Source organism: Pomacea canaliculata, linkage group LG3, assembly GCF_003073045.1.
Source record: "Pomacea canaliculata isolate SZHN2017 linkage group LG3, ASM307304v1, whole genome shotgun sequence".
In the NCBI taxonomy this organism is placed as follows: domain Eukaryota; kingdom Metazoa; phylum Mollusca; class Gastropoda; order Architaenioglossa; family Ampullariidae; genus Pomacea; species Pomacea canaliculata.
This window is the reverse complement of record NC_037592.1, coordinates 23,830,273-23,852,123: the sequence shown is the minus strand read 5'-3', so window position 1 is coordinate 23,852,123 and position 21,851 is coordinate 23,830,273. Positions and strand designations below refer to the sequence as shown.

The 21,851-nt window shown below is 41.3% G+C and overlaps 2 protein-coding genes across 3 annotated transcripts in view; both read right to left on the bottom strand.

Moving 5' to 3' along the window:
• Positions 1-1,713, bottom strand: part of LOC112560014 (glutamate receptor ionotropic, kainate 3-like) — a 12,254-nt gene extending 10,541 nt beyond the window's left edge. The window contains exons 1-3 of one of the 2 annotated variants that reach the window (XM_025231560.1): positions 1,579-1,713; positions 978-1,082; positions 486-611 (exon numbers count right to left, since the gene is read on the bottom strand). In XM_025231560.1, coding sequence (XP_025087345.1) covers positions 486-611; positions 978-1,082; positions 1,579-1,587 — 240 coding nt within the window. In that variant the 5' untranslated portion in view covers positions 1,588-1,713. Of the gene's footprint in view, positions 1-485; positions 612-737; positions 851-977; positions 1,083-1,578 lie in introns of those variants that run through there. The other variant, XM_025231561.1, reaches the window with a different exon arrangement.
• Positions 1,674-21,851, bottom strand: LOC112560016. Its single transcript, XM_025231562.1, has 7 exons — positions 21,612-21,851; positions 20,455-20,704; positions 7,401-7,579; positions 4,367-4,489; positions 3,510-3,749; positions 3,049-3,227; positions 1,674-1,871 (listed from the first exon to the last, which is right to left on the bottom strand). The coding sequence occupies exons 3-7, from the start codon at positions 7,495-7,497 to the stop codon at positions 1,710-1,712; spliced, it is 801 nt and encodes a 266-aa protein (XP_025087347.1). The 5' UTR covers positions 7,498-7,579; positions 20,455-20,704; positions 21,612-21,851; the 3' UTR covers positions 1,674-1,709.

The following is a 21,851-nucleotide window of genomic DNA, read 5'->3' as shown; positions in this document are numbered from 1 at the left end:
CTGTTTCCTGTCCCGTTACACGAGCTGATAAAAATATCTCCAGCAAGAAAACTCGAAACCTGTTCATGGCTTCTGCTTCTGCGGGTTGTTTCACCAAGGTTCGTTTCTCGAAATAGCAAGCAGGAGATATGCAATGTATCTCGGACAAATATTAAGGAATTATGTTTTAACTTCGTTGAGAAACAGAATTTCCCACGAGAACAAGGTTGATCCATTAAAGAGACAACCCATCCGCAAATTATGCAGTGGTGTGTAACGGGCTTACATTTTTGGGACACCCTCTAGTACCTTGCTTATTAAATAACAATTATAAAAATAATTGAAAACAACTCAGGTTTATCCAATTGCTAGCAACAAAACTTGTCCTCACACCTATAAAGAAAAAAAAAATCCTTAAAAGTAAAAGGTAGGTGTAAAATGAACCAAAAAGCGGTGACATGAAGGAAAGGTAAATGTAAAATTTTCTTCTCTCAACATACGCTGACCTCGATCATGACGACCTTAGCCACTCGACCTTTGAGTGGAAACGGCGTGGAACGATTTCCGTTGTTCTGGGCGTTAAGTCTCAAGCGGGTATCAAAGATTTCCACCCGAGAAACCCACTCACCAATCTGAAAGCAAAGTGGATTAAGATTAATACCTGTAATTAATGCAAGTAACATTGTATGCGATAAATTTTCAAAGAGCGCAAGCATTAAAGCAAAATATAAAATTAACCTGCTACACCTGCTACAAACCTTTAAATGTCTGTTAACAGAAGTCCGATACCATTAGCTTCTCGTATTCGTTGGATCGCTTCATGTTTTAATTTTTATAATGAGTGGAGAATGCAAACTGATGTTGACAGTGATGCTGATGGGAAGAACAAAAAATATTTCTTCAATCTCACAGGGTCGCAAGTACGGATGTAGGGGAGTGGAGGAACAAATATTCACGTGAATGACTTGGCAAATAAAAAACCGGATTCTCGTTCTCACCGTGTTGTACTCGGCGCCCCCAATGGCAGTGATGTTCAAAGTAAAGTTGCTTCTCTTTCCCTGACTGTCAAAGGACAGCTGACCCGTGGCGCCCACAACGCCATTCTGTAAAACACACGACTGAGGTCTTAGGTCAGGGTTAGCCTCTCAAAATCTCTGCAGTTCATTTCGATTTTAGAGATGTAGGATAAAGGATAAAAGATAAAGGAGAAAGATGTTCCGTGATCAAGCTTTCTGTTTGGCTACTTTCGCTGTCCATGACAAGTCTTTGTGTGAGGTTTGACTTGCTCTCTTGTCCACGGCCAAGAAACATTTGGCTGGCAAAGCATAAACAAACATCTAGAATTTGCAGTCTTAAAAACTTAAGTGTGTAAATATATATATCTAAAGAGATGTCAGCAACAAAAATAAAATAGTAAGGCCAAAAATGTAGCAATCAATGACTTTACTTTGTGAGAGAGACGGAGAAAGAGTGAAAATAGGAGAAATATAAAGCGAGAGGAGAAAGAGAAAAAGAGATATAGAGACATCGTCCTGCGATATGAATAGAATGAAGGCAGTGGTTAATTAATTAAATGAGTGTTTAGATTGACTAGCCTACCTGTCTCATGATCCTGTTCAGCTCTTCTCTAAAGGTCTTGGGTGTGTGACTGGTGCTCGTTGACGTCAGCTTGGAGTACGATGACGTCACGAGGGTGATGGCGTCCGAGAGAAGCGCGTGCTCCAGTTTCTTCAGGTCGCTGTCGGCGGAGGGCTGTTGAACGAGGTCAAGGACAGGACAGTGAAGTTGACGGCGATGTCGGGGAACTGCAGCAAGAGGTCGTGGAGGTCGTCAGCCGGGTCGTAGAACAGCCACTGGTATGGCGGCGTGGAGAGCATGGCCAGCGTTCGAGCCTGCACACACATGCACCCACACACAGACACACACACACATATATAAACATGCACGCGCACACACAGCCACGACACCGCACACACACACAGAGCAAACTGTGAGCCCAAAGTTCTACAAACAAAACTCTGGGAAGCTGTTGCAAACAAAACGGAAAAGACATAGTTAGACAATGACAATGGCGGCGATGGTTGTACAGGTCAATACCTTGTTGTCATGACAACTCATTATCTCCACCCCACCCCATGCTAGTGCAGATGAATCCCAGTGGTTGGTCAACCTCAGTATTCGTTAACCCTCACTCCTTCCAGGGCACCGTGACCATGGCGGGCGGTTCTCCCAAGCAGCGTTGGGGATTCAATGCAAATATATTTGCTCCAACACTATTCTCCGTGATGACGATGCAAATGCAGTATCATATCGAATTTGTCGGTCCTATTACCTTGTTGCTTTAACAAAAATGGGAGAGGGGTGGTTCATTGCCAGCTAACATCAAAGACAAGAGCAACATAGTACCGCCAGCTCTGAAACAATAGCAGCCTCGCTTTACTCCTGAAGGACATCGCCATGAAAACGTCCAGGGAAATAAATTATGAGAACAATAGCAGCAAAACAAAAGAATAACAATGAACGGAAGAAGGAACACACACAGGGAGAGAGAGAGAGACTCGAAAAACAGAAAAGTATGAAGTAAGAAAAATGAAATACTAGGAAGCAATATAGGAAAGAAACCATTGTGTGTTGTTCCTTCTTTATGCAAATTATTGTAAACTCAGAAAAGAGGATACAATCTCTTTATTGACTTTTTGTTCTGATTAGCAATTTTTGTTTTCATTATTGTGATACTTTTGTTCTAGCGAAGCAACGAAGTGAAACAAGTCTAAGACTTTAGCATCTGACTAATATTTTATAACATGGGCTTTTCTCACTGTTTCACACACACACAAACACTCTCTCTTTCTTTCTCTTTAAGATTTTTACGAAAATTATTTATATCCCAATACAAATAAACCCTCAGTAAACATCCTTTCCTCTGAAACTCAAGATGTTTCACGCAATAATTCAGCCAGTAAGAGGAAGTCGTACGCTTTTGTAGAAATCCGCTTCATACACACGCGCATGCGTACACGCACTCATGTGTAAGTGCAAGTATTTGCAGGAAGTGCTTCAGTTACTTACCTGGTCTAGAATACGCCTGGTGTTGTGGAGGTTACACAGGACCACTGACTGCTCGACCAGAACTTTGCGCATCTCCACCAGACATTTCTTCACTTCGCGCTCTGACGCCACATCCGGCAAACGCCATCCACGGATGGTCAGAGTGTAGTTAGTCATTAGCTTTTCCATTATCTTCACACCTTGTGTCACAGAATAGTCGCAAACTTCAGTTCATTCATTTCAATAGAAAGTTAGCTTCCGAATTTTTAAAGTAAGTTTCAACTACACACAACTGCTTGTAAAACCGTATTTCCTCTTCGAACTATTTTTTCAAGAGTTCTTTCGTTGTTTCGGAGTCAGACTTTTTTTCCACAAAATTCCTGAAAGACTTACGCCATTGCAAAAGGGAACTCTAGCTAGCTCAGACTGCTTAATAGAATGTTGCTCTCACTGTCTAAAGAAGAGAGGTTTGATTATCGTACCTCTGTCGTCGTCGTAGAAGACACTGACTTTGCTCCAGTCATAGGCGTTTGCCAGATCATACACCGCTGCTCCGATCTGGTCGAGGGTAGGCAAAAGTTCTAAAGTGTAGTCACGTGGCTTTGACGTCACAGGGGTGAGGGCCAAGTACGGAATATGAAGTTCTTCGGTTGCCAGTCTGACTGCCTCCTCGTAAAGACCAACAATGGCAAGGAGGTTCTTGGAGCCTATTGTTTGAAGACCTGAAAAGATAGGTGACAGGTGACAGCAAGGTGTGGAGAACAACGCGAGGGTTCTAGTCTGCAACATCCGGTGTTTCATAGTATCATAGTTAGGATAACTTGATGGACAATGTTTAGATATGTCCATTGCAAATATTGGTCAATCACATTGTAAACTGAACTAAATACTCTAACGATACCAATAACTCAATTCTCTTAATTTCGACACTAGTGTAATAGTAATTCTTTTGTTATTTCATCACTAACTTCATTTCCTTTATTTCTTTACTCAGACAATTGTAGCTCCTTTGATATCATTGCTCAAGGTACAAGCGATTCTCTTTAGTCTGAGGTAACAGACATTTGTCTTGTTTCACCTCCCTTTAATTTCCGTTTAATTTACAGTGTCATTCTGTTGAAATTCATCAATTCTGATAACTGTCACACTATATTCCAAACTTGAAGTAACACAATTCCACATTTTAGGAAAGTTTAATTTTACCTTGTGAAATTTCTTTAAAGTTTTGTCATTACTTGATGTAATTGTAATATTTAATAAAGACACTAAGCGATTTCCTCTAAGATTTACTTCTTTAACTGCTACAAGCTTCAATATATGTATATGGATGCGCACTTACTATTTTCAATATGAGCATACGGGGACTTCGATGTGGCAATAGGTAGCGCCTCCACTGTCAAGGGAAGCAAGTCAGACCAGGAGCTCATGTTGTAGTCTGAGATGTTCCTCCATGGGATCAGACCTGAGGAAGAGCTGATGTATAAGACAGGATTCGAGTGCATGGAGTATGGAGTTGTACTCATGTACACAGGACATCTTCCTGACAGGATCATGCCTAAATATTCTCTGCCTGCCTGATGTAGAGAGTACGTGTATACAAAAAAAAAAAACCAAAACAAAACAAACAAAAAACAAACAAAAACAAAAACACACACACGCTCAGAGGAGCATGCTCTTGTTGAGATAACGGCATGACAGGAAATACGTGAAGCAGGAAGGAAGGAGAATTAAGCATGAGATGAAGAAGAAAAAAAAAGGGGAGAAAATACTCAGGATGTATTCTACTTTGATGAACGCCGGAAAGATGAGCCACACATCCAGGCAACAAACGAAGAAGGGCGATGTTTCAGAAGACTGTAATCACCTGGTGTCTTTGAATCTTAATAATGCAATTTTTTTTAAAACCTTGAAAAGTTTTTAAAATCTTTTAAAGTTTTTAGTTTAGAAATGTATTACACTCTTGCTACTTCCGTGAATCAAAATCACGTGACAGTGAACTACACGTGGACGTACGGTCGATGATTCCCCCACCCCACCCTTCATCAGTCGTGTCTGCAGCGTCAGGGAAACCAAAGGAATGTCAACAGGGTTAGTCCCACTTGATACAGAACAAATAAACAATTAATGGTCTTTTGTTTTTGTTTTAGCTACAGAGTTCATGCACCACCTAGCAAACATCGCAAATTCATTTTGCGATCACAGTGAGGATCATTGGGTTTAATGGGTAAGTAATCTGAGGGAGATAGGGGAGGTAATTGCAGGCAGTTCCAGACTGTTGGGTTATGGTAACACAACCAGACCTTTAAACAGAAACCGCATGAACAGAGAGAGAGACAGAGACAGAGAGACAGAGAGAGAGAGAAGTGAACGTGGTAGAGACTGGACCCAAACAAAAGACACCTGGTCCTCAGTGAATTGCATCTGAAGGGAAAGGCGAGAGTTTATTCATTTATGCAGGGTATTTATTTGGTGAAAATCTTGTTACGAGGAATTTATAGACAAAACACTGGTAAGTATAATTTCATTTGAAAAGTGTGGAATCTGTTAGGATGGAAGTCCTGTACCAGAAGTACACTTCAGTACTAAACTAATCAACGGTTTGAGTGAGTGTGATCGTCAGTTCGTCCATGCCTGTATGCATGTCTGTCAGCCTCAATAAAAATGTCCAGACCCAAAGTAAAAGCTAAAGCTGCAGACATCATGCCAGCCACACATCACAACACATAAACATAGATAATCGTTTTGTGAACGATCCAAGAAAAACACAGGAGCTCGTTGGGTGGGAAGCCATTAACAGCGGGTATAAAGTAGTCTACCCAGTCCTCTGTCATCATAACAATAATACAGAAAATGTTAAAACAGAGACATAAAAATGACAGTAATCTTTTTGTACTCCCTGTTATTTAAGAACACCAGCAAGCTGTTTATTTTCCCGGCCTCCTATCGCAAGCACGTGCAGAGAAATCAGAGGAATGCTCACGCACGAGCAGAATTATCACAAGTCAAGTGTACTTCGATTGCGTCACAGCTGGTGGCCATTGAGATAGCAAATAATCAGAGAAAAGGATAATTTTTTTTTTTTTTTTGGGGGGGGGGTCGGTCAGTTTGACTGTTTCTCGCATGCATGGACGGACGCACGTACGCACACAAACAAAAACTCTTTAGACTCGATTACAAACAGTAAAACAGAGATGAACTATTATCTTCAACGGTCAAGAGGTGTAACCTGGTCTGGTTCACCGATGTGACTCTTCACGACCCTCTGTCCACGACTGTAAGGTAGACAAAGGTAGACACCGCGGTGGTCAGAGGAAGAACTGGGTGACCACGCCAAGGGTTGGACTGGTCGTCTCGTGCAGGACCTGCTCACCATCCGATGACAGGCCTGAGTAGCGGGACTCACCATCTGCCACGTTTATCGATGTGTTTACTACAATGACTGGCACAATGGTTGTATAAATACTCTGGAATCAATCATTGAAGAACTCTCATTCATTTCGACTCAACAAAGGAAGGTCGTTAACCGCATGGTACAGGTTTTTGTGGCTCATCGACTCATCGCTCTGTGGATGCAGCAGCCTCTCGTTGTCATGCCCCAGTGGTTAGGATGAAAACAAATGCTGGCGCAAATGGAACGGTTCCCTGTGTGAAAGGTTTGTAAATTCCTCGGCATTGTCTGTTGACCGAGTCTGTAGTGTCACGCTAACTTAACCCCTGCTGACAATGTCCACGAAAGGTCAGCACTTGAACTCTCATCCCTCTCTGCCATGTGAGATACAAAACTCACGCCAAACATGAGCTGATTATTTAAATTTTCATAAAAACAATATCTTAAAGGTGCATTTCGTCCTGGAGGTTTTTCAAAATTCATTTCGTTCATTTCGTTTTTGTTTTTCCTCAGGGAGTTTTGTCCCTAGTTTTTTTTAAAGCCAGGTTTCATTGTCGTGTCCACATGCTTTGTGCGCAAATATCAACGGTTCAATATAAAAGTAAAAAAAAAAATTCAGTTAAAGTTGCAAGGATTTTCAGACCTCATATATTGTTTATATACATAATTATTGAGGTTTCTTTGAAACTGCCTAACCGTAGGAAACAAAATGTACATCAAGAAAGTTAAGTTTTATAATGTAAAACTGTGCCACTGGTATTTGATAGCAAGTCATGACAAAATATAACCATTCATATTTTAATATTACAAAATGTCTTAAACAGTTAAACCTGCGATTTAAACTTTATATTTTCAGACCTCCGAAGTCAAACTGTTTTAGACCCTCTTGACAATTTTCTTGATTTGGAATTCTATGGACATCACTCACGATGAACGTGTTGGGAGCGAAATAATAATTATCATTGTTTAAAACGAAATCACTCACCGATGGTTGTTGGCAGCTGGCCCTGGGGTGACACCAACGGGGAGATGATGACAAAAACTGCTAAAAGGTATGGCACGGTGAGTGCTGCGCTGCTCATGGTGGCACCCAAGCGACCTCGGCGACGACATAACTCTGGCCAGTCGACACCAGCGAGTGGTCTCCCTTCCGCCCGTCCTCATCTGGAACAAAAGTAAAGTAGCTACACGTGTTCAGCTGATTCCGTTCTTGAAATATTTAAGTTCAAAAGGTCAGAGATCGGCATCTCCAGGTGGCCACATGCTTTTATTATTTCCTGCTGCTGGATTCAGTGCATCGTTAACTCGTCTGTCTGAACATTTTGGTTGCATGCGAGCCACCAGCAGTTGTAAAGATGGAGAATTGGTTTCCGGATGATTATCTTAATTAAAGAAGATTTTGAACAGTACTGTCGACAGGAGAGAAAGATTAGAGAGTGTGTGTGTGTGTGTCCGTTGAATGACTTCTAAATCAACAAGGCGAACAAACATTGTTTCTTCTCAGCGGGGTATAAGACCTGAAGATTGCGATAGCTCAATTGCTGCATCTGTACGGACATAAACCTTCCAAAGACTGGAATGTTGATTTTCATCCCGAGGCACCACCACAATAATCAGAAGAACAGCTTCACAGGTTTGTCACCTCCGAAATCAGAAAAAGCACACACACACACACTTCCAAAGTTGTCTTCGCACCACGGGGAGTGGCCAGGCATGCGGAGTCACGCTCAAAATGCAAAGTAAAGCAATATCAGACAGAATGGTCCTACACTGCCAGTGGTCATCACCATTGCTAATATTCCAAAAACAAAGGGATGGGCAACTTTTGCTGGATGGAGGGTGAGGGACGGGTGGTCACCAGCTGCCCGGTGCCATGTATTATCACGTGGAGGGCACCTGCTACATGCTCGTTCTCTCCTGCTTTTCTCACATTTTGCCGACAGGCTGTCGAGCCACTCCTGTTGCAAGCACCCTTTTCAAGTCCTACTTAGAAATTATCTCTTTGATCATGCCCTGTAACAAAGTGCTTCCTCTGAACTGACGATCAGATCGCGCATGTACCTGAGGTGAAGTGAATCAGAGAGTGAGCAGGTCAATCGTCATGCCCCAAGAGCAAAGCACTTAGTTTTAATGAAAATCTCAACCCTCTCCCTCAAATATTATATTTTTGAAGATTCTACCATCCAGTTTTAGTAGTCTGCTCTTGAGATTAATCTAAAGACTTTTCCATCTTGCTAGTAATCTCCCTTTCAGAACAAGAAAAAGTGAGTCTTTAAATTATTTTAATTCTAATCCTTGTAAGCGTGATGATTCAGTCTAGGTTCAAATTTGCAATTTACCTTCGAGAAGTTAGTGTAATGGTTAACGCAAAGCATTGGGTCAAGCAAGGGTGAAGGCTCCCGCAAGCCAGGTGGCCTTAGGGGTAGTGAAAGTGGTTCACTGTGCTTACGGCACGGCGTATCGGATCATAATAACGCCCCAAACAAAATACCCGTTGTAGAAACCTTCATATTCAACTTCGGAACTCCCTTCCACATCTTTGCCTTGTCTGAAGACCCGGTAATGGAACTTGTCTCTCATAACGATATTGCTATTCCTGGTTACACACTATATCGTCAGCACCCAGAACCCAAGCAGGGTTCAGTCACCTACATCACTCGATACTAAACGCTTGCACCACTCAAAAACTACAATGTAGAATCAATGTGGCTAGAAATAAAACTAAAAAATACTGCTCCACTCCAAGAATTTATTTATAGAAACCCTAACAAACGTGCTCCTTGAATTCAAAGAATGTTCTTCAAAAGAATACATGCTGCAAGGGGACTTCAACATCGACCTCCTGAAACCGAATTAGCAATGGATTGAGAGGTTCAGCCTGTCCAACCTTACCAGACTAGTGTCCACCCCAACAAGGGTCACTGACACGTCACAGACACTCACTGACCATATCTACGTCAGTGACCAACACAACAGACTAGAAGTCTGTGTACCCCCGACAGGCTGCAGCGACCACTTCCACGTTTGCATGAAGTGGCGCAAAAATGGAACCGAAATTCCCAGAAGCTCGATTAAAAAAATCGCCTACCACTCCTTTAAAAACTTTGAGGAATCTACATTTATAGCTGATGTATACAACTCTCTCCTAAATAAAATATATGATATTACAGACCCAGAGGAAGCCATCACCTACTGGCTTATCAGAAAACTAAAATTATATAAACTTAGTACAACCAGAGACTAACTCGCTTATTCCAAAATATAACTTGTGTAAGTTATAGAGTGTATCTTGTTACATAGGGTAACATATATCTTGCTATATCTTGTCGCACTAGGTATTTGTTATCTACCTTATAAAAGGTATCTTGTTTTAAAGTTATATAAGTTATCATTTTATATTATATCATGTTATATATTACTTGTTCTGCAAGCTGTACAGTATCGTGTTATATAAGTTATATAAGGTACCTTTTATATAAGCAGCATATGGTATCACTTTATGTAAATTATGTAAACTAACTGTGGACTCACTGTCAGTGAGCTTGACGAAAGACTTCTGACATTCATCAACATGCGACAAGTTTTATTTATCTTCCACTTACTCCACCCACTGGCTCCTAGTCGCCTAGACTGGCCACTATCGGTAATAAACGTCTGTCTGGCGTGTAAGTAAATTACACTTCGTAACTGCTGCATTCCGATCGCAATCACCCATGAACATTAGCTACCTAATTACAAAACCAATTAGGTGTTTAAAAGGTTCTTTGTACTAAATGAAATGAGGGATTAAGAGACAATCTGTTCTGTACATGTTACATGTGTTAATGGACACGCAAGTACGAGAAACACATATCAGATACCTAAAAAAAAGTTTTGACTGGTGTCGAAACTAAACAAAAAAAAATCATCAAAATTATGGGCTAAATGCTCATTAAAAATTATTGCCCATAATGGTGTAATGGAGGTGGAAAATAATCTTGGTCGTCGAGTGGGCTCTCTATGATGCCCTGCATGTCCTGCATGCCATTAATTGGTGAATTATCTACGAATGCATGAATTAATTATAAGAAATAAATCACCCGCGTAAAACTCGGGATATTAACGGCGATCATGAAAATGTCAGCAGGGCCAGTGGTAAACATGTCAGTGGGGGGCGCCACTTACCACTCTTCACGCCAAGCCAGAAGAAGACCATCTGACGTGGGCAGGAACCAGTCATGAAGTTTGATCCTCGGGATGCGGTATATTGGGATGCACTCGTCAGAACTGACAAGAAATAGCCGAAGATAAGAACTTTTATCTGCTTATCACATCATCGATAATCTACTTCTGGCGACCGCTCTTCTTGGCTGTGCGCCATCTTGTGGCAGACAAAAGGAAAGCTCTTGAGGTCTATTTGTTGTTTTCATACAACCGTGTTTATCCAATAAAAGTGTCGCTCGGAATCAATTGCTGCAGCTGCCATTGACAGCGGTAGTCAAAACATGAGAATGCACATCGATCTCTGCACATCTAAAGTGGAACATGATCAGATCATTTGGCTTTCATTGCTTAGAGTTGTAGAATGTTAAAATGTCAGCTGCGTGCTTAAATTATTTTTCGATGGTTCCCAACTTAGCATGAAGTTTCATGTTTTATATCCTTTACATTTTTTTTTCTCCTCACATGAAGAAAAGCGGATACTGAAGTTTCTGCTGAAAATTGTTTTTCAAGCTGAAATCGTTTTCAAATAATTTAAAAAAATTAGAAGGAACCGGAAACAAATAAAAAAAGACTGAATTAGTAATGTGTATTGAAAGCTAATGATTTGAATATTGTCCTTCATTCCCGCAAGGAATGGATGCCATAAAAAGATTCATTGTCTTCTCAAGTGGACAAACACTTCACCGCCGCTAGGACCATAGAAATGGCCTTCAAATCATTGAAGTGTGAGAAGTGGTCCGGGCAGCAAGGAATGAAATTATTCCAGACGTGAGAAATAAAAGAGGCAGAACAAGTCTTGGTCGATGGCCAGGCAGAGACATTAGCATCCAGTCCATGAAGGAATTAGGAATTTATTATTTTTCCTTTCTCCGGCTTCTTTAGACTTTCTTGCCACATCTTTCCTTCCCTCCAACTACTCCTCTCTCTCGTCTCCCAACTTATCTACAGTGCAGTGGTGTTTGTTTTATGACATCCTACAGCCAAACATGCACCCGAATGTGGTGCCGTCTTCAGGATGTAGATACATAAAACCAATCATCTCTTCAGACGTAATATTTACTGTTTGCTCCTAACGGCCAACAGTTGTTTTCCTTTATAGTCTAGAGGATGGATGAGAAAGTTTTCACAGAAACGCCTGTCAAACGCCAGGATTCCTAGGCTGTCCGACTATATTACCAGTGCTAACAGACTTCTCTGTATGCTGGCATGCTTGCATGCATGAATGTAGGCATATGTGGATGTAAATATGCGTGTAATATGTGGGAGGTTTAGTCAATATTTTGATAAATCATTTCTGGATCCCTGCAGGAAGTAAAGAGCTGTTGGCAATAACTTCCGCTTCTCGTTTTCCGTGTCTGGTATGTTATCTTTTTGGTGCAAGTCCAGCAGACGACAAGGATGTATAACGACTTAAAAAAAACTTTTTAAAAAATCGTTCTTTTTTGTTTTCAGAACTTTTTACTTTTTTTTAAAAAAGATAACTCAGGTAATGGAGCGTTTCTAACCTTTTCTTCCATTTTTCTTGCGTGCAAGTTCAAAAAGATGACATAAGCTTAAAGCACGTTCAGAATCATCTTGCTGTCCTGTATCTAGATACGGTTAAAGGTCAAGGTGGTTCAACTTTTTTGGGGAAAAGAGATTACTATTATATCAACACCAGCTTTTTTTGTGAAAGTGCTGCCCTTTTCCTCGCCCTCGATATCTTTCTCCTTCATCTTCAAAATCAACAGCAGGGTCGACTTGGAAAGGAAGTTCACTTCGCCACACGGGAATCGAACCATTGTGCCTCTGTTTTCGTGCACCGTTGTTCTGACCAGTCGGCTGTTCGCTGCCCGCCAGACTGGCACAGCAGGTAGCGATGTGTGTGAGCTGTAAAATCAGTAGTACAGTGCACTTTACAGCCATCGAGTGTTTCCCACAAAACCAGACATCATAAATACGGTCCTCCAGCTGGATAAGAAAACCTCGAGATGCTCAAAGCAAGCCTGGGATGACTTGTTATCTTTCTTTAGTGGCACTCCTTCTTCTGTAAACAGCCCCATCATCCAACCATCGCTCGGCCGTGGGGTTTTTTTTTTTCTTTCATTTACGGGCTCAGTCCTTCAGGAAACCTTGCACAGATGCTGAGGACAAAAGTGGGGCAATAAGCAGGTGAAGTAGATTTTTATACTTTGGTAAACGTGAAACGCCGCTCTGTTTTTGTTTTTGAACTCTGCAGGTTGTGGGTGAAGGTGGAGAAACCCTGGGTGATGGGAAGCGCTGATGATGCACCTTGCATAGGTAAGACATACTGCGAACAGTTTACAGGCTGAAGTCAGTTCGGTTGGGTTTCAAATCGTCCAAACACTTGCTAACAGACGCTCGGCACCACCCGACAGAGACTAACATCGCGCAGACCCTTGGAGGGTAGTTTGATGTTGTTTTGTAAACATCTTGCCCTCTTTCGGTGGAGTACAACTCTGCAAGATGGCTTTTGCCGAGGGTTTATTTGCCCTCCCAGGACCCGGTAAAGATACAGGTGGGACTTGTAAAAAGTTAATGTTTATTTATATGCGATCATGACTTGCACAGATGCTCCTCTCTGACTACGAAGCCCCAAGTCTCCGATTATTATGTACGATGTTTATTCACCCCACTGAAAAGTCAGTGAATGATAAAAACTGTTCCTTATAATCTACAGAGAAAAAAGTATGTCAGGGAAATTTCTTGACCCTGGGTGTGTAAATCAGACTTTAGTAAGGAAACATGACCGAAGCCTACATAAAATCAAAATAAATGATAAAACAACGGTTGTCTTCTAAAGGAAAACAATTTCACTCCGTGGATATTTAATTTTATTATTTCAATTTCTATTTTTGTTTTATGATTCCCTCGGCCTTCATCTTCCATGCACGAAGGAATGGTTATTGCTCTTATTCCTTTTCCACGATCTTAAATTTTCAAGTCTTCTTTAATAAATCTGGTGTGCTATCGTTTGCAGTTAACTGTCGTTTTCGGATGTAAAACAAAAATAATGAGCAGCGGGAGGACGAGCGATGTGGGAGTGCATGTGAACTGAGTTCTCATGGGTAAGATGGAGTCCTGGAAACTAGGACTACATACACGTGACACTGCCTGATTGTAATTGTTCTTGATCATTACTTCCATTGCACAATCTTTCTCTCTGTGCGTATCTGTATGTGTGGGCGGGCGTATTAGAGGGCGCGTGCGTGTGTGTGTGTGTCTGGAAGAGAGAGAATAGTACTGCACTTACAAGACTTAAATGTCTGAAACTTTTATCCTCCCTCTTCTTCAGAGGTAATGCAACATGATATCAAGCTACGCCCACCATCCAATAAAACCACATGGTATTATTTAATCACCCAAACTCTAGAAGACTTTAACAGTGAACATCAAAGCAGCTACCCAACCGAATTTCAGAGATGAATTTCCAAGCTCTGAAGTGTTTTCAGATACAGCATCCTCATGTCATTCGATAAGTTTAGTTACGAGCAAACGTGTCGGTGCTTCAAAGGAAGCGAGAAATAAAAACCACTTTGCAGGAACACTTATCCACATGTACATACGCACGGAGAGAGATAAGAATATCAGAAATGTCTTCAGGCCTAATCGTAAACATTATGTCTTAGTTAGCTCCACACATTTGGCTGCAAACATTTGGTCCTGGACTATCTCCATTGGATAAGCACGCGGATGTTCCGAGGTCTGGCGAGAGTTAAATCACGTTTGACTATCAGGCTGTATTTTAACATTCTAAGAAACATTTCTTTAAAAATATTTCTCAGAAGATGTGGCAGGCACGAGCAGCGATACACAAACAGGCCTTGACAGCAGACCTCGAATAATTCTGGTCTTGAATACAGTCTCCTACCATGATATTTTGGTGAAGTCTACATCTAGGGGCGGTGGACGGCAGTGTAGAGGGATGCACCACAGGAAGAAATTCTTTTGATATCAGCTTCAGTCTGGAGAAAAGCTTGTGTATGTAGTCAGTGCCTACGTTCAGTCTGGCTCGTGAGGCGTGATTCCGAGGTCCAGAGAACAATATTTTATTTACAAGGGCGATATGATCATCAAATTAATATAATACACTTCGACTGTAGGACATTTAGGTCTATAGATGTAAATAGTTGACTACGATTACAATTAGAAAAAAAAAAAACAATGGAAGGGTGACCAATGAATGGCTTAAAATTATTTTAATATCCGCATATTTACAACACTTATTACATATTCGGATCTTGTTACAAATGTCTTATTTCTTCTGTTATCCTACATTTACTTTCCTACTTCTTTTTTACATCTTTGTCTTCTTCTAAAAGGAGGATCAAACATCTCACAGAAGCCCGAATTCTCTCTTTACATGGAAGCCTGTCCCACCACAATGGTCCCCCCGCCACAGGCTGGCATGGCTTGTAAGTAAGCATAGCTACACGGGGTGGGTATCTACAACGGCAACAGAATTCTCTGACTAATCGCAGTCTATAGCCAGACTTGCACACGCCCAGCACACTTCCTGTAGTTGGGTTTTTTTTTCCAGCAGCTTCTTTAAACTATTCTAGAATAGGGCGGATATTGCTAAATAGACACAAAAGCACAAACACTGCCAAAGATGCTGAACTGGTCCTACACCTTCCGTTTCTGTGTGTGTGTGTGTGAGAGAGAGAGATTACATATATATGGATATGAGTATGTGTCTGCATCTGTGGCCTACATAGAGGTAGGAGAGAGAGAGAAGGAGGGGAGGGAAGGTAAGAAACATGGCAAAAATGTTTCCTTGGTTTACATGTGTTTATATGCTTTGATTTATTTGCTTACATAAGCAGGTATAGATGAAAAGGCTGGATAAAAGAAAAAAAAATGAGTGATACATATAATATTATTATTTCTTAGTATATTACTGCCATACACCTCCTCCTCTTTCTCCTCATCTACTTCATGTCGTCATTGTTCTGTGAGCATGCACATGGGTACTGACAGGCTCGAAGCAGATAAAAGTATTTTATTCCAATCTCAGATTTATACTGTCAACAATATATTTCCTATTTTGTGATATTAGACAAAAGCATAAGCATTATTTGCATGAACTGTCTGCATAATACTTACATTCTTTTACAAAGACATAGAAACTGCTTTGTAAGGCTAATCAATTACTCTGAAAAGAGTTAATTAGAATTCATTGACAGCTAGTCAGAGTCAACAGCTGTGGGAGCTGCAGCAGCAACAGCTGTCTCCGTTATTTTCGTAAAGCAGGAAGCAAACAAAACCCAGTTACCGGAGTTACTGCAACACCTGGCCTGTAGATTAACAACAATGAACAATCACCGACACCAAACATCCGATGTCTGCCAGCAGAGACCGGACACCTTTGTTATAAGGAGGGAAATGTTCCTCTAGCAAGGGCCACTCGGCATCCTGCAGGCAACCATGCAGATCTCCTGATATCCATGGCTGAAGACGGATATAATAAATATAAAGATTACATATAACTGTGGCTTCAGAAGCTTGTTTTCGCCAATACCAGTGTTCTCCGACTCTATAGACGGAAACTCTACCCATCAGCGGAAGTGACGTAATCTGGGTTGGGAGAGAGGAGATTGGTTGGTGAGAGGAGCAAAACGGATGTTGAGGCCGGGAAAAAATCCCAATGTATGAGACTGAGACTTCTTTGGACAAAATAAAATAATGCTGCTTCCTTCACGCATCCAGTTTTCAATATTTCTTTTTGGATTTTATTTCTTTCTGTTTTCAGTTGAAAGTGTCTTGTCTACCTTTGATCATTTCATGTGTTTAGAGACTTCGTGATAGGAGATTTCCAGCAATGAACTCATTAACATCTGGACTTTGAATAAGGACATGAATATCGTTTGAGTGAAGCCACTGGGAGTCATGGCAATAATTTTTTTTTTCCTTCGCTCTTGCATCATGACAGAAATGAAAACTCTCCCTACGATAGTTGCCAATGAAGTTATTAACTGGCCATTCAATTGTTTCTGTCGTATTTTAGCCTGTCAGTGAAGGACTCCTACAAGGGGCCAAACCATTAGACTATTTTCGGTTTTAGTAAAACTGCTTTCATTGCTCTCCTTAAATATTTGCAAGAAGCCCTAATGGAAGCTCAACTAGACCAAACCCAGATGGCAGACGTGTAGTCAAGGGTCGACTTGATATGAGTTGTGTAGAAGGAATTTATGGAGTGAGGATTTAAACAATGTTTGATTATTCATAGCTGGTAAGTTTTCTTGCAAATATTTGTGCTTGTGGCGGAGGTGTGCCTGGACCATGGCAATTTATCACCTGAGTTTGTGGGTCTGTACTTCCATTACTGGCTGAGTGCCAATATGGATATTTGGAAGTGAGGTTGCGAAATCTTATCTCTTCTGCCTGTAGTAATATAACTTCCATTTTGTGTGTGGAAGGTCGAGTTACATGGGGGTAATTCAGTCTTAGATGTAGGAGGGACTTAAGTGCTCAGTTGGTGATGTGCATGCATTGTATTTTCCTTTGCAAACACATCACATAGTTGGGATATGTAGCGGGCACAATCACTAAAATAGAAAGAGAATAGAAGAGATCCTAAGATAGAGCCTTGTGGAACATCAAATTTTACTTCAAAAAAATGAGACTTTAGGTATTTACATCGGCATTTCGAATTCGATTGACGAGAAAGGAAGCAATGAGTTTGGTACTCCCGGTTCTGTTTGCATAATACTAGGTTTCTAGTAAGCGGACCATGATTGACAATGTCACAAACATTTACAATGTAGAAGAGGTTTGATTGTCATTAATGTTGCTGAATCATTTCGTGCTTCGTGGCAATAGTGATTTCGCCGAGATCCGGTCTGGTTAATGTCGAAAGAGGGGAGCGACAGGAAGCAAGTGAAAGAGATGGACAGAGGAAGGGGGAGAAGTAGGGATAAGAGCGGAACACGTGACTGTACGCACGTGTAACCACAACCACGAACACATTCACTGCACCGTTTAAAAGTCACTACTGATGGCAAACCATTGACAGTGTGTGTGTGTGTCATGTACATACGGCGACCTTCCACTTCCTGCACAACCTTCTGACACCGACAACAACAATAACAGTTTTGTGCCAATCTTTGTATTTCCGGTGGCTGTCATGGAAACCGTCTTATCAATTGAAAGCTAACCCCGGGATCATCTATATATGATGGTAGTGCAGCCAGCGAACATTTGTTGTTTTGTTGATTAGTTGTAAAGGAGACACGATATTCTCATGTACACACGAGGGACGAATAAGTACAAGAACAACTCCTCTCTGTGACACCCACGAGCGGAAAGGCCAGGCCCTTTGGAAACTGAAGGGGAAACGCAAAATCACGTTGACAACGAGAACTGTCGTTGGTGGTTGTACGTCACTAGCATGGGAAAAGGGGAAGAGGCAAAGGTCAGGGTTGTATCACCGAGTGATGCTCGGCTTTTCACACGGAGCTGAACTACAATCATCCATTCTATGTACGTGAGACTGTTACATTCCTACCGACAGTAGCTGACACTACCAGTAGCTGCTTGACGCGGGTAGAGATTAAAAAAAAAAAGAAGAAGGACAATGATGACGATGATGATGATGATGACGACGATGACGACGGAGATGATTTTGTAACACGCAAGTATCAACCACACTTCCTGCGGATAAGAAAAATCTTGATAAACAGCCACGAGGACAGGGGAATGATAGCTGACAGCGACTATTGTGAAATAAATGAAGAGAGGGTGATGTTGGTGAGGCCGGGGGTTGACAGATTAGCTAATTAGCATTTTCAGTCACGTGCGGAGAGGAGGACGATGCACGTGTCGTCATAATGCGGTTTAACGATGCTTTTAGCGGCTTTGTACAAGATAGCTAAGAAGATAACCATACTCTTTCATGTTTTATGTCATAAGAATATAATACTCTCTTTACTTTAAAAAATGTTAAACTACCTTTTTAGTTTACTATCATGTATTTTAGGTTACTTATGTATAATACTGGGAAAGGAAATAAATAAACAAGAACTGTTTAAATAAATGAATAACAGTAAGAAATCAAGCAAATACAAAACTTTTTCCCAGAAACCAGAGTCTGCACAATCTCATACCATTACCTTCCACCTGGTGGTTACTGTCACTTCTTATTATTCCTTGTATGTATTAACATTTCACAGGCGAGACCAACACTTGCCTCAAGAAGAAAATTCTTTAATTTTTAAACTGTTTTTTTCGGGAGTAACAAGCCACACACCAAATGGATTGAGGCAGATGCCGTGGAAGTTCAAAACAAGACTGAAGACTTAATGGCACATTGCTAACATGAATGAGATTAAACTCTCCGGATAGAGACAGATGCTATGGAGATTGAGAGAGAAGATAACATGTTTTTTATTGTTTTGGACTCCGTTTGTTTGTATTTTTGGATACTTATGCCAACTATTGTTGTGATGATGTAGGTCATGAATCAACTTCTGTCAAGACAACTCAAGTTTGCAATGTACGTACTTAAATAATGGAGAGGAGTTTCTGACAGTTATCACCGCACTGTGTCCATTAAGAAAGAGATGAAGAACAGTACTAACCGTAGAATAAGAACTCCTATTGCAGGTCGGTGCCCAAGTGTGTTTCTTGTTTGTCAATATGATGAATTGAGCAACAGATACACAGGTAACAATATCAGAAACTACAGAAGAAGTAAAAGTAGTGATGACTCAAGAACTGGTACAAGAAATTGAGTGCAAGAGTCCTTATTGTGAGCTTTGCATATAAGACATCTACAGCGAATACTTCCACGTCACGTGACATGGTGGGTGTAAAACATTCCCAAAGCCCAGAATGAGGTTTGCACCCTTTCACCAGGATGCTCTCGTGAACTATGATTATTTCTTCCATGATGAGCATACCAGAGATCATGCGATGATATTCCAATTTCCTCTGTAAAAAGCAGATGGTCCTTTGAAGATGGGTTTGGAAATGGTGGTATTTGAAGGGTTAAATCTCTGCATATTGGAGTAAAAATACCCCACCCCGTTATTTAAAAAAAATTACCATTCTGAACTGCTGCTGATGTTGCACAGATTTTAGGAGGGATACACAGTCTCTCTTAAAGAGTCAGTTTAATACATACAGGTCAACGACAGCAGGGAGCTAGTGGAGTCTGTAAACTCTTGTTCACTATACATCACACAGGTACATCGCCATCTCATCACACTCTTCCCACATAACATCTGCAGGGCGCTATAGAGATCATTAGTAACTATTATGTATGTTTATGTGTATGTTTAAAGCCACTGTATCAAGAAAACTCATTAATGAAACTTATTCATAGTTAGTCAGACTGTAATTGATTATCATTGAGACATACCCGCCTATACATTCGCATATACCCGTAAACTGTGTGCGTTTGCGTTTATGTGAGTAATTGTTGGTGGTCGTGTGTCATAATTAATCAATATAAACAAGAACAACAATTAAAAATTTTCTTCTGGGAACCTGTATGCATGGTATAAATTTACCGCAGTTCAAGAAAGCACATCAAGAAAAGCGGTTCCTCAATATCAACATCGCCCATCCGGTAAAATTTTTTATGAAGAGAACAGGAAGAACAGGAAGGCTTTCTTTTTAGCTGAAGTATTCATTACAAGTAACTTTTTTTTTTTTTTGCAACACCTGACATATGGCCGACAACAAGAGATTCTTGAAACAGGCCCTTTCGTCTTTTATCATATGCACCAGGTGTTTCATTTTCTCAAAGATTGGAAGACAACACAGCTTTGTGAATGATATCACACTATACTAGCAAGCACTTTGTTCTGTTATTATCTACCTTCAGTACTCACCTCAAGCCCCTTTCTCTTCCGCGCGCCATAGGATCTTGTTTCTGTCTCTCGGAGGTCTGTGCGTTCGTCGAACTCTGGGTGGGAGCGAGAGAAGGACGAGGGATGAAAAGCACTTGTCTGTCGCTCAATACCGTGTCTCACACCATCGCTGTGGTGTTGGGAGGCAGTGGTCACGGTGGTGGTCGCTGGTGTTGTCTCTCCACGCCAGCGATTTCCACCAAATCCGATTTAATGTATGACCACGTACGAACTGTAACACGTGCAGAGTGCGCCGCTATTTCATTTCCATTCATGAGGATGTCGCGGCGAAAGGTTGCTTCGTAAATGATTTCCATTTCCCACACTTCAGTCCACACACCCTTCACACACTTTCACTAACCCTTCTACCATCCACCCCTTCCCATGAAAAACCCATCTTTTATTTTTAGACTGACGGGTGTGAGAGGTTTGTCATGTGAGCAAAGATGGAAATGAGAATTGGTCAATGGCAATGACCATCATGTCATGTCGCAAGAATAATATGAAACTTCAACGATTATATTAACGGGAACAACTTCATGCCTGCAACTACACCTACACTACACCTTTGAGACTATCCACACGCACTTACAGACTAGACACACCTACCGACCCCTTCCCCCATCCCACTCACACGAAGAAAGACAGACAGAAGGAAGAGATGAGGCAGTATATTAATTTGTAAAATTTATTCGTGAAGCATATAACTAGGTTGTAAACATACGAAGAAGTCTCCTATAACTCTTGTTGGTAGATAAGAAACTGATGAACGGGAAACTTTTACACGAAACGCACGCGCAGGAAGTAGATACTCCTGGCAGGATGTCAGCACGCGCGACACGACAACAGCACGCGCGACAGCAACATTCAAATCAGGATTTAAGAAACGGGAAAACTAGGTTTCGGAGAGGCAGTGGTTGAGATGGGGGAAGAGAAAATAAATTATCAAATCTCATACAGCAAAGATACACATCCCCCGCTCCTCCCCCCACTACAAAATTACTGGGGGGTCCTAACAGCAGAACCAAATACAGCAACAACTACACTCTCCACCCTCGTCTTAAAAATACAATCGTCGCCTAGAAGTGGTTCAGCAGTTCAAGGATTGAAAGAAAAAACTAGAAAACAAGATTCCTCACCTATGGTTATATCCACGAGGGACGCTAGCAAACGTCAGGCTGTTGGCGGCGGCCATGAAATGTTCACGTGGAGTGGTCTGTTATCGTCCTTACGGCAGTCAGCCAGCCAGTCAGCCAGCCAGCCGGCCGCCCCGGGACCCGACCTACATCAACATGCGCAGACGCCATGTGCTTCATGCTCGTGCAGTCCTGTGGTAAGGGGCGTCATCCCATTCAACATTGCTTAATTAGAACAATGAT